At 42.0% G+C, this 13,716-nt stretch overlaps 1 protein-coding gene across 1 annotated transcript in view; it reads right to left on the reverse strand.

Moving 5' to 3' along the window:
* MSL2 (MSL complex subunit 2) overlaps positions 1–10,755 on the reverse strand; it is a 38,596-nt gene extending 27,841 nt beyond the window's left edge. The window contains exon 1 of the mRNA XM_067538788.1: positions 9,615–10,755. Within this exon, the coding sequence (XP_067394889.1) occupies positions 9,615–9,756 (142 nt within the window). The 5' untranslated portion in view covers positions 9,757–10,755. The remainder of the gene's footprint in view (positions 1–9,614) is intronic.
* Positions 10,756–13,716: the final 2,961 nt, after the last annotated feature.

Here is a 13,716-nt window from a genome sequence, read left to right on the forward strand (position 1 = left end):
TCATGAAATCTCTGACTCTTCTTTTTGGGAGATATAAAAATTCTGCTGTTTTCATACCACACGTGGGAACAGCACTGGGCCACAAACTATCAACCACAAAAGTACAATTTGATTTTCTTCATATTTTGCAGAAATATTCTGTTGCGAACACAGTAAATCAGTCCTTGTAATTAAAACTGCAATCAGTTGCCACTATAAAACATAATTTTGCACTCTTTTCACTTTTTTCATAGATGTTAAAGCCAGAAGGGATCATTATGGTCATCTAGCCTGCCATCTTGCATAATAAAGACCACAGAATTCCACCCAGTAATTCCTGAATCAAATTCACATGCTCTAGCTTTCAGAAAGCCATTCAATATTGATTTAACATTTAATTTTTGGGTTAGTAAAATTTGCAAGATTTACTCTGAAAGCAAAAGAGACATTTATTTTGAAAATTCAAACTTGATCTGAAGTTGACTTGTCTGTCACCCTTTTGCTCGAAAACTGTTTACCTCTTCATTATTTCTATAAAATCAAATCTCTGAAAATTCATGGATTTGCTGTATTTTTTTAAAAAAGATATGCTATAATTAGCAAAATTAATTTTTTATTATGAATTCAAAAGCACTACATAAAAATGCATTGAATGCATTAATTACACAGTTGTCTCACTGACAGCTAGAACACGCTCTGAAAGTTTTAAATGAAGTAAGTACTTTTTGAGATTTAAATCCTTTAAAATGGCTCCTAAGGAGTTCGAAGTTTGCATTAGACCTAACAAGGGCATATCATGTTAAAATTAACAATTGCAAACTATTATTGCATAAAACATAAAGTACTCTAATTCCATCAAAATTAAATAGCTATCTCCACAATATTCCAACAGTAAACAAACTCCTCCCTTGAAATGCATGGGAGAAAAGAAATGGAGTTGCAGTATAAATAGAAGATTAAAATATCCAGGAATTCACAAACCAAGGAGACACTGAGGAATGAAATCTAGAGGTCGGGGGTTTCAAGATGATTCATTGCCAATAAGAACAGATCTTAGAAGGTTAACTTGGTGCCAACAGACCACTTTGTTAATGGGACTTCATCTTCTGTCCATAATAATCAACACAGAGACCCCAAATGACCTCTTCTCTCACAGGTTACTCTGGTTTACTGATGAACCAAGTAAGGAGACTATTTGAACAATGGTGGCTGTAGTCTTTTGCTAAATCTGACCAATTATGGTATAAAGAAATATTTAGTTTATGCTATAGCTGTTTAGGAGGCAAATAATCCTTTCGTCAAAACAGATTCTTCAGCTCTCATCTCTACAATGAGATAGAAATACTTCATTCTCAAACTGTAGAATGTAATGGTCAGTCCATTACAATGGTATAATCCTGCATTATTAAGATTTAGTCTCATCTAAGACACAGGAACCAAAATGTGGCCAGCTATGGATTAAGGCAGAAACCACCAGTAACAGCTACACCTTTGTTATAAGGCATTACATTTGTGAGCCAATCCAAAAGCACAATCATCTATGTGTACATGAATGTCAGCCAGCATGGTTATCCCTCAATGTCTCCATCACCCTAAGGAGGAACCTGAGAACCCTGGCAAAGATCTGTGGGGTGCAGCAGGGCAACTTGCAAATCAATATTAGGTTAATTTTAATTCAATACAAGACCTCAGCCAGTTGCAGACACAGTTTTTCAGCACGTTCGCTTAATTTTATATTCGCTACAAAAAGCATGGTCAATTCTCCTTCCAGATTCCCTTTCAATTTATGATGAGCCAAAGGATGAACCTTTTGGTTTAGAACCAGTTTAAACTGAACTAATGTAACTTTCTTGTGTAGTCAACATAAACATAAACATAAACAAGCAACCCTAAACAATGAGTTTTCCCAGGTGCAAAGCCCAAGAGCTGATTCTTCATGACTAGTGCTGACCTTAGAAGTTCTTGCAAAAGGTCTTCTATGGGAAAGAGTTCCTCTGGAAAGGGGTTAAACCTTACAACTACCAACTCGAGGTTAACTCTTCCACCTCTCCTCTGCCACCTCTTTCCCATGTACCACCACATATAGCAACTTATATGTATATTTCCCAAATATCACAAATTTCCCGTTTTATTTATTTATTTTTTTTAACTACTTAAACATTCGCCCATTGGCTACACTGAGGGGATTTGTATAAGTTATGCTGGTAATCGTCAGGGGAATGTAGGAAGGGCAGTTGCAATGGAGGGCCATGTATAGGTACACTGTTCACCCCACTGGTGATGGTCTATCTGCCCACAGAAGTCACATTATTCACAAACTTTGAAAGAGGTGTATTTTGATATTTCTTCTTGTATGTTTTCAAGAGCAGGAATGGTAAAATGTGTTTAAAACTGCCAATGTTTGATAATCAGACATTTTCCAACAGTGACGATGGAAGGAAAAAAAGAAAAACATATGTGAATAAAAAGTATATGTCAAGCTCTGAACCAATCCAGGCTGCTTTTCACATGCAAATGGAAACGCTGGGATCTGGTACAATAACTATTCAGCTTTCATTCTGCTTGACCTAGAGAATTTGCACAGCTGCAAAGTTCTAGGTCTCCACTTAACCCCTTACTTAACAGGGTAAGTCTCTATTTTGTGAGGAATCATCCACAACCATAAGGGAGAACCCAATATCAGTATTCACCTGAGGTTATGTATGAATAACTGGAATTCTTTGCACATGTTGCTTCTTCCCACCTGTGGGACACCTCCCCCTTCCACTTCCAGGCACCTGAGTGCCTTGGAACTTTCTAGAAAGTAACTCCTATTTGGTAACTACACAAACATCCTCTAACAATCTTGGAAGTTCAGAGCAGAGGTTATCATACACGGGTTGTATGGACCCTTGTCCCTTAAGTTAAAAATTAGACTTCAGTGAATTTAAGCAACTCAAAGAACTCCAGTTACTGATATGTAACCTTTCTAATAAGATATCCTTTGCATAGTTTTACTTGTGGGAGTTTAGTAAGCAGTACACCTAGGAAGACTGAGCTGTTCTAACTGAACAAAGGTGACAGAATTGCCCTCCTAAAGGTAGCTTCAGCACTGGATGCCAGATCAAGAGAAAAATGAAGAGTAAAAGTGTAAAAGGAACGCCATGTACCAGCCTAACATTGAGATGCTTACTGAGTTCTAGTGAAATGAGCTCTCAGCCTTACAGGATCTGGAATCCCAGCTAACGTGTAAAAGTTTCAACACATACAAGTTTCTAATCCACTTAGACAAACGTTGCATGGAAATGTCTTTTCCCCCCATAATGATCCCCACAAGTACAAATACTCTCGGGCACTACAGTGAGAGTTTTTCTAGGTAATTCTAAAACAGACAGTGATATAAAATAGTTACATAATGTAGTAGTTAAATGTCCTAGAACAATGACTGTTTCATCTATTCCATCCCATCCTTTCCTTTGTTCATACATTATCTAATTAATGCACAGTGTTGTAGTTAGGATTTCTACACACCCCTGACCAAAAAACCCACAAAAGCAAGGAAGCGAACAGTTAAGCCACCTACCAGTATATACTTTCTATTCCCTCATCCACAAGCAAAACAGTCTTCCACCATCACAACTAGTGTACACCACAGACCTTGCACTGCAACCTTAATTCTATTCTTCTTTCACGCTCCTGCACACACACCTTTACCAAGTTATCTCCCCGCTACTCCCCAAACACCAACAGCTGTGGATTTTTGGTTGTCTTGGGAGATGGCGATTTGGTAAAAAGAGTTGTGCGCAGGATGGTTTAAAAGGAATGATGGAAGGCTGTCATCCTTAAACATTCCTGAGGCCTCAAGAAAAAGCAGGGAAAGCCAAACCTGACATTGCTATTATTTTTAAGGTTTAAAAAAAAAAAAAAAAAAGTAAAAAATACCTGTAAAATAAACCATCAACATTTTGGGCATTCTTTATACATCCTAACTCAAAAAAGGATGCAAGCTAGCTTTTTAAAAACATGCTTTACTGATCACCTTTAGAACTATCTCCCCCTGCAAAGAACTAAGCTAATATTTCCAGAGCATCCTGTGGCCACTTTAGGCAAAGTTAACTCACTTTCTAGTATAAAAGTTTAACCAGGAAAGTTCAGTTTTCCAAATTTAGTTTTTGTAACAGTAAGAGTTGCAAATTGTCTGTTAGGTGACAAACAGCTGCTGAAAAGTCAGCTGAATTTCTGAACAAGCCCTGACGGGGTCCAAATTATCTAGGGAATCTAGAAAAAAGGGTTAGAAAAAATATATTACAACAGTAGAAAAAGTACTTTTAACCTTTCCTTTCAAATAGGAACTACATTTTTCATAATGAAAGAATAAGTTGCATAAATGTTTACAACACTTTAATTTGTTTTTAGAATGAATTGTAATATTAAGCAACCATACTTTAACAGCAACAAGACCTGTTGGGTGTGCATTAGTAAGCTTAATTTGTATGCCTCAAAGACACCTAAGGAATGCATCAATGCCTCACACAAATGTTGGAATGGTTTATTTCTACATTATAAGCTCTTTGGAGAAGGGTCTTCTTGCATTTGTCTGTAAAAACATACACACATCTAGCAGTGTAAAAGTAATTATCACTGTATAGTCATGTCTACACTTGAGATGTGCATTTGTGTAATTTCATCAACGCAATTTACACTGTAGCAAACCCACAATGTAGAGGCCCTGCAGTGATGCAGAGTTTACTCCAGTAACTTACAGTGGTGCAGCATATCTACATTAGGGCTTTGCACTGGTGTAACTTCATCAATTGAGTTACACCAGTGCAAATGTTTCTAACAAAAACCCAGGCCTATGTTAGAGCTTTAATTGCCATGCCACCACTATATAGCATCAAAAACTTCTGTCAAGACTGGTCTGCACAGTGCTCTAACAAGTAGCATTCTAACTGGTGTGTGTAAACCCTGCTGGCACAAACTAAAAGATACCTAGTGCACGTGGACACAAACCTTTTAGTTTGTGCCAGCAGGGTGTACGCAGGGAGGTTTAGAGAGCTCTGCAATTCATACCCCCATAGTTTGGTCTGCAGCACCACATAGACAAACCTTAAGACAGTTTTAAAAGTATTATCATCTAGAGAATGTGATGTTTCTTCTGCTTTAAGGAATTACTATGCCTCAAAACCGATTTCAGCCACTTTATATGCTTGCTGTTTTACAAATTGCTGTTTTGGAAGAACCTAGAAAGTTAAATGGGGTATCTTTAGTGTGGTACAGGTAGAACAATTAGGCATAACAGAATAAAATGTTAAAAGATGAAATTTAAGTAACATTTCAAGAAAAGTTTCCTGAGAGTGAGATAGATGTATTAAGCTGTGGAATAATTTCCCAAGGAAGTGCTGGAAATTCCATAACTTGGGACATTTAAAATTAGACTATAGAATGTACTGTTCCTTATTTTATATGCTGTGTCCAAAACGTGCACACCACTTTACCGACACAGTAAAATAAATCCTCATGCTGAAGAGTTTATGACAAAGGCCCTAATCTGGAAACACATTTTGTGAAGGGGGACATTGGATCCACCTGAAGCCCCATTTAAGTGAACAGAACTCTACCACATCAAAGAATCACAGTCTAAATTGACAACACAGACAAAAAGCATGGACTACATAAAACAGATTGGGAGGTAAAGTATGAATCATACTAATTTCTTATTTTAGTAGCTACACTTAAAAAAAATGAAATATAGAGGATCATTTTTCTTTGATAGTTGAATGAAGGATTGTGAAACAATGTGGGTTTAGAAGGCTTAAAAGGAGAGAGGGTGCCTGGAAGCACAAGATCATGAATAAATTAAATCTACATAAACCTGTTTTAAATTTATGTAAGAGCCCATACAAGAGTTTGCACAGGTTTAACTAAATAAAATGGAGTTTTAAAATTAATTTTAGGTACACTTAAAAGGTAGAAAAGGTAGACGCTTACAATTCTTTGGTTTTTGTTAACACCTGTTTCACTTCAATTACTAACATTTTGGATAAAGGAAGCATTTGTTAAGGATCCAACATCCTTTAGCCCTTCAATTAAATAGTTAGGAACTCAAACACAGCCCTCATATCTTCTTATTGACCCTTACAAAAACACAAAAAAACAAAAAGGAAGACCAGATTTAATCTCCTGATATTTTTAATTTAAAAAGCCAACAAAAACTTTAAAAATCATTAAAATTGCCTAAAAAGGGCACAAAGTCCAATTGTACAAAGTTCTTTTAGGTCATCTTTAATACCTATTTAACTTCAATGTCTAATTAGTATTCTGGAGAAAGGACATCTTTGTTCAAGATTCATTAATTCCCCCTTCTTCAATAAGAAACTAAGAGCTTACAATATACATCCATGAAACACTCTAAGGTCTTCCAGAAAAAAAAACAAGGGAAATCATACTTGACATTCCTGATATTTCTAAATTTAAAAAACAAAAAGAAGTTTTTTGGTGAGGAAGATGGGGAGCAGTTCGGAGAATTCAGGCCATCCATCAATAAAGCAGCAAAAATGGCACAAACCCAGTTTTGTTTTGTTTAATCTTTCTAAAGTCCCCTTTAAGGCATGCACAAGGGCTATGACAGTAGAGATGGAAAGGAACACACACATTTTGGATATGTAGTAAAGGAGTAACAGGTTTTAGCAATAAACTGGATACAAGGAGTAAATGAGAAAAATCAAAGGTTGGAAGGGCCAACAGAACAGATCACACATTTTCTGCTATGATAGAAAAATGGGGAAGGGAGTAACGACTTGAATGGCAGGTAAGGAAAAAGGGATGGCAAGGTTTGCTTTTTGTCATACTGAGTTTAAGTTGATGACTGACACAAAGTGAGTGCCACACTGTAAACTATTCTACTTAATGAGAATACTCACATGCTTAAGTGTCTATAGAATCAAGGAGGGCCTTTTATAGTCTCTTTGAGGCAATGCAAAGACTATCTCTTACTGTGTGAAGTCACAGCATTTAGCAAAATGGGGGGTCTGAATGATGTTAGGGGCTCTATGCACTACTGTAGAACAAATAATAATGAGACTGAAAAGAAGTGGGAGAAGTCCGGGGTAGAAAGAGTTAGACGTTTTAATTGTAGATAATGCATTTGAAGCCAAGAGAGTAGACTGATTAATCCAAGGGAGAGCTGTGGAAGGAGAAGAGGGAGCCAAGGAAAGTAATCTGTGGAAATCCCAAGAAAAAGAGGGGGAAAAAGGAAGTGAAATCACCAAGGGAAATTCTGAAGGGAGCAGTCTATGAGGTAAAATAACCATGGAGGCATGAAACCAAACACAAAAGGATAGACTGGAAAGCAAACAGAAAAAGATGGACTGGTCTACCATCGGAAAAGAAAATGAAAAGAAGCAGGAAGAAGATGAAGAAAAGACAGCTCTTGAACTTCACCACTGATGACCTAAGAAAGAGCAATCTTAGTGAAGCAGAAAGCATGAAAATCAGACTACAGATGGGCCAAGGAGAAAGTTAGCAGAGCGAAAGTCAAGGCAAAGTAAATGAAGTAACTTGGTCTTGAAGGGGAAATGGGACAGTAGTTAGAGACAGGAGGTATTAAGGGAAGGATTTTTTTTAAAAATAAGGAAAATAACAGTATATATGTAAAGATAAAAGTAATGATGAAAGAGATTAAGCATGAGCAAGGAAAGATGATAGAAAGTTTAAGGGAGATCAGGTGGTGGAGACAATGGGTCAAATGGTCAGGCTGAGAGGCTGGAGAAGAGTCATATGTTAGAGACAAGGGTTAAGGAGAACATTGAGACACATGGATGCAGCATTTGTACTGTAGTAAACAATCCTGTCTTGCTATTGAGAGCAGGGATAGGGATGGTAGTCAATCTGACCTAACCTCTAATTTGTATAATACTAAAGCCTAATCTACACCTAAAAATTAGTTCGACCTAGCTACATTGCTGAGGGCTGTGAAAAGTTTTACGCCTTGTGCAATATAGGTAGGTTGCCCACACCCCCACTGTAGATGCAGCTAAGTCGACGGACAAATTCTTCCATCAGCCTAGTTACCATCTCTTGGAGAGTTGGATTAACTATGCACTGACAGAAAAATCCCTTCCATCCATGTACAAAACATCTACACTATGGCACTGTAGCTATGCTGTACTGTAGACATACCCTCAGGGGAAGAGCCAGCAGCTCCTACATAAGAAGCACCATTTGAGACTGAGAAAACTCACCAGCTACGGCCTTGATCCTCAGTAGTCTCACTGAAATCAAACTGAATTACTCATTCATGTGCTTACCTTTACTACCAGGAGCAGCTCAATGGGACTGCTCATAGTAATAAAATTAAGCATAAGCATAAATCTTTACAAGATCAGGGCCTGAATCAGCAAAATGAAATGGAACATAGGAACTGACATACTGAATCAGATCAGTGGTCCATCCAGTTCAGTATCATGCCTCCAATAGCAGCCAGTATCAGATGCTTTAAAGAAACCATGCAGTAGGAAGTTATGGAATAACCTATCCAAAGGGAGCATTTCATTCTAAACCCTGAGATAGATTTCTGTCCAAAAGCAAGAGGGATTACATCCCTTTCAAATTGTTCTCTCCTATTTTAATCTTTACTGTTGTAATGCTGGATGTCTGTGTTATCCATATGAATGTCCAATCCTTTTTTGAATCCCGTTAAGCTCTTGGCCTCAATATCTTATGGCAATGAGCTCTAAGCGCATTGTTATATGAAAAATGTTACCAGTTTTAAATTTGTTGCCTTTCAATTTACACTCATGGACCTTATGCATCCCAATGTTCTGTTTTCTTTTTTGACTAGTACTGCACACTTACCAGAAAACAGTCAAGAGATACTAATTTTTAAGGCAGCTGAGAACTGTCTTCTCCATTACCAGCTAGCAATACAAACCTAGCTCATCTAGTGCATGTTCCCAACTTAACCACACAAAAATTCCACCAGCTCCATTTCCACCACCAGCCTCCTATCTCCTCAACTCAGTGCACCTCACCATTGCATCAACTACCCTGTCAAATCTATTGCTCTGCAAATCAAGTAGATAGGGAAAAACAGTACACCCACGTGTAAATGTTTTGGTTCTAATGCCTGTTGTCAAAACACTCAGGTTCTAATTCAGCTTCTATGTAAACAGAACACAAGACTTACAAGTTACTGTACAGTGATTGGAGATACTAAATGCTTCTTTTTGAACAAAGCTGTACTTAAAATTTTTTAACTCAATTAGCAATGTTTCTATACTGCATGTTTCCAGTAGAGCTGGAAACTTGCATGGTAAATCCTTTATTGTGTATTTTATAAAATCTCAAAAATTGGACACACTCATTCTTGGAATGTTTGCTACATTTCTCCAATTTGTTCAGGCACAAGACGAGCAATTTTGGAGCTGTTGGAAAATACGCAGTAGAGTGGAGAAAAACGTCTAACTTCATTGGAAGCTATATAGATTTCTAACAGGTGTCACACCTCTCCTGGTAAGGGTTAAACAACAGTAAGATCTGCCTTAGCATTTCCCATTTAAGTGGGTGTAAAAATAACCAGGTTTCAGCGCTGTTGGTTCCCAAGGGTACACAAGGCCCCGAATTCATTGTGCAGCGAACAATAGAAAGCTCCTCACCGCAAACACAGCAGGAGAGGGACTGTCGGAAGTAAGGCAGGAGCTTGGTGACCTCGGAGAAGGCCTGGGGGTCGCCGGGGTCGTAGTTGAGCACCAGGCGGCTCGCTGACACGTAGAGAGCAGTGGCATTCACCGGGTTCATCGCAGCCGCTCCAACGCCCACGGCTCCGGGGTGAGAAGAAAGGGCGGCGGCGAGTCCGCGCCCGCCGAAAGTCAGCGGGGATCAGGGCCCCCAGAGCCGAGCAGCTGCCGGAGCCGCGCGCCGACGCCGCGGCGCTGCCCGGCGAGAGCTGGGCGGGGCGAAGGGCCGCGCCGGGCTCGCTCGTAACCCCGCAGGGCCCTCCCAGCCCTCTCAGGCAGTATCACGGGGCCGGGGCCGGGGCCTGGCTCGTCCGGCGGCCGCGAGGCTCCTCCTCCGCCTGCAGCGGGCCCGGCGGCGGCGCTACTCCAGGCTGCGGGCCATGCCAGGCCGCCCGCCCGCCGGGCCTGCTCCTCTCGGCCACACGCCCTCACCCGTCCCGGAGGCGGCAGCTCAGCAGGGGCCCCGCATGGGGGCGCGGGGCGGGGAGGAACCGAGAGCCCAGTGCAGAGCGGCGGCGGCGGCCCGGCCGCGGCTCCCGATCCGTCAGCGGTGGAGGGGGCGGATGCACCAGGCCTCAGCACCACCGCATCACCGTGCTGCTACCGCGGCCTCCTGCACGGGGCCGATGGCTTCCCCTGCTGGGCGCTCGGCAGGATCCGCCGCCCGCCGCAGTGTCAATAGCAACCGTTAGAGCCAACCGTCACTGCGGAGCCATCGCCGCCACCGCCTGGCTCCGCGCACAGCGCATGCGCGGCGCGCGCTTGCTCGCTCGCTTTCTCTCTCTCCCCCCCCGCAGCGGAGGCCCAGCCCCGGGGGGGGGGACCCGCCAGCGTCCCCTAGCGGAACCCGGCCAGGGCCTGGCCCAGGGAGTGAGCGCCCGGAGCAGCCCCGAACAGCTCGGCGCTCCCGACCCCCGGCTGGGCACAGCAGGGAGCGCAGCGTAGCCCGGTCCGTGGCAGCACAGATCCCAACCCGGCTCATCCCACCAGAGACCGCCCCTCGCCTAGCACAGCTCAGTGCAGCTCACTACGGACCCCATGGGGCCCGCCCCGGCCCGATTCCCCCCCGCTTTGCCCTGCACAGACCCCCTTCCCCCGAGCCTGTCTCGGCCCAGCCCAACATGACCCCCCCAACCCAGGTCCCTTCTCAGTCGGGCTCAGTACAGTGCAGACCTGGGCGTGGCGCGGCCCGGCCCGGCCCAGGCGCCTGCCCCAGTGGGTACAGCACAGCCCTGAATATACCTCACCCCCATCCAGCCCAGCCCAGCACAGCAGGGGACACAACCACCCCACCATACCTGGCTCATCAGTTCACGCTGAAGGCCTGGCAGTCTCCCTCCAGCACAGGCCCACCCCAGCCTAGATCCCTCTTCTTCCTGGTTCAGCCCAACACAGACCCCCACCCGCTCCAGCCCAGATTTCTCCCTCTCCCTAAATCGAACCTGTCTCAGCCCAGCCCCCCAACTAGCATCACTTAGCCTGGACCCCAGTGCAGCTCAGCCCAGCATATACCCCAGCCCAGTGCCTCTCATCTTAGTACAGAACCCCTCCCCCCTACAGCCTGGTTCAGTGCAGCTCAGGACAGACTCCCTGAGCCCAGCCCAGCCTAGCCCTCCTGCCTCACCCAATGAAGCCCAGTACAGCTATTAACCCCGAATGGACCCTTGCCCAGCCAGCCCTGACTTCTGCCCAGCCCTGCTCAGTACAACCCAGCATGTCCCCCCCCACCCACTTTGGAGCAGCACAGCCCAACATGGACCTCAGCACAGATCTCACCTCCACCCTGTCAATCCCAGCATACAGCCCCTGCACAACCAGGCTTTGTACAACCTAGTACAGCTGCCCACTGCGCCTGGCTCACTGGAATCCCCCTTCCCTTCCCAGCTCAGTAAGGCTGAGCACAGACCCCCACAGGTTGGTGCAGCATAGTCCCCCCACCCAGCAAAGTTCAGTACAGTCCACCATCACTTCCGGGCTGGCTCAGCACAGTCCACACCCCTGCCCAGCACAGCAAAGACCAGGCTTCACCACCACCCAGTCTAGCTAAGCACAGCTTAGAACATAGAACCCCAGCATGGCTCAGCACAGTCCCCAGCCCCACATGGATCTATCCCCTGCTCAGCCTCAATCAGCTCAACCCCAGCATGCACCCCTGCCAATCCTGGCTCAGCACAGCCTAGCAGGACCCCCCACCTGGTGTAATGTCAAAAACTGCTGCCATCACACTGCTAATGCTAGCAGTTACTGACATCTATGGGTGGTTTTTTGTTTTTTGCTGCTCTGTCACAATTTGCTACCATTGTGAAATCTCTATTTTAAATTTGGACACAAAGAGGTATTTTTCAAATTTTGAAAACTATTTTTGTAACAAGGTACATAAAGAGGAAAAGCTTACTTTACATTTCAACATTATTTTAAAATCAAGCATCTAAACAAACATACATTTTTCATTTACTCAAATGAACATTAAAACTGAACTTTTTGATTACTCATTTGTATTCCAAGAAAACCAAAATATTTACCTTGAGAAAATTATACAATGTACATTTTTTGTAAACATTCCAACTATACACACTTTCTGCCGTTGTACTCTTTCTTCTTATAAGTTAAGATGTCTTCCCTCTGGAAGGTAGGGCACATGTGCTCACCTCTTAAAAGACTCACACTGTACCTTTGATAAGTAACAGATGAGAAAATGACAACACAGAACTAATTCTACTAAATATAATTTCACTTAACTCATAAAATTATAAAATAATATTCCTTGAACATATAATCATTAGTCAAGGTTAGTCAGCAGCTATGGAAATATTTACTAATGTGGAATTATTACAACAATCCTGATCCTTAGTCAAGTTATTCCATCAGGTCTATATGCAACCAGCTTGGTCTTGGGCCATGACTTTTGTTCTTGTGCTATAAACAATCATTCTGTTTACGTATCTGCTCAAACATATGGGGTAAGTTTCTGATACAATTTTGTGTTTTTTACCATCATGCAATCTTCATTTTAATTTCTGCATATGACAAGGTTGCAGTACATGCAGTACTCCTCCAGGCTCTCTGCAAAATCAATATAATGTAATCAAATGATGATTACCTTGTGATCAAAACTCTAAATGGAAATCTTGATTTATTCACGAATATCAATTATTTCAAGTATTAAGTTACTGATTTGCAAATATTTTTCTTTTGGGGTGGGGGGGGTGTCATATTTTAAATTACATTTAGTATCCTTGTCTTTTTATCTCAAAATTTTAGTTGGCTGCTGGTGGATATAACTATATCCAATTAGATTTCACTGCTCTTTCACTGTCAACAATCTACCCATCCCCATTTTTCACTAATCAAAGAAATTATTCACACAGAGAGACCATTAGAGAACCAAACTTGTGACATATCCCACTGTATGTGTATTAAGATAACTTTGTGATATGACATTATTCCACTCTTCCTGTTATCTACCCATATACTCTAGTCTCACTAGATACTTGTAACAAAGTTATTACCTGACTCTTTCATTAAAAGAATTGCATAGTTAGAGTTTCTTGTGTGGTTTCCAGAGCACTGATATCTTTATGCTCTAATTACATTTCTGCAAACTAACAACACTTTGAATTGGAAAACACGTCATAATTACACATCATCAAGAAATAATAACCAAAATCGGAAACTAAATACTTTAAGGATGAGTGGCCCAGAGTTGTGCCCATCCGCTTGTCTCTTGTGTTACACAATTTTTATTTCCCAGAGTCCCATTGTGGATTTCCCATTTTCTCGGTAGATGAAAGATCTTAAATGTATGAAGTATAAAATAGCCAACTTTCTAAGTGGGTTCATGTTTTCTTTCAGTTACTCTAGCTGTTGAATAATTCTTTATTTTTCTATTGAATGGATGGTTGCAATTATTTCATGCTCTCTCTCTCTTTCACACACACACACACACACACACACACACCCCTCTACACCTCCCCGCCTTATGCTATATATCACTTGATTTGCTATGGCCCGTGTTGCTAAC

Source organism: Emydura macquarii, unplaced genomic scaffold (genome assembly GCF_026122565.2).
Source record: "Emydura macquarii macquarii isolate MOO-44397 ecotype Brisbane River unplaced genomic scaffold, CSIRO-AGI_Emac_v2 contig_499, whole genome shotgun sequence".
NCBI classification, from domain to species: Eukaryota; Metazoa; Chordata; order Testudines; family Chelidae; genus Emydura; species Emydura macquarii.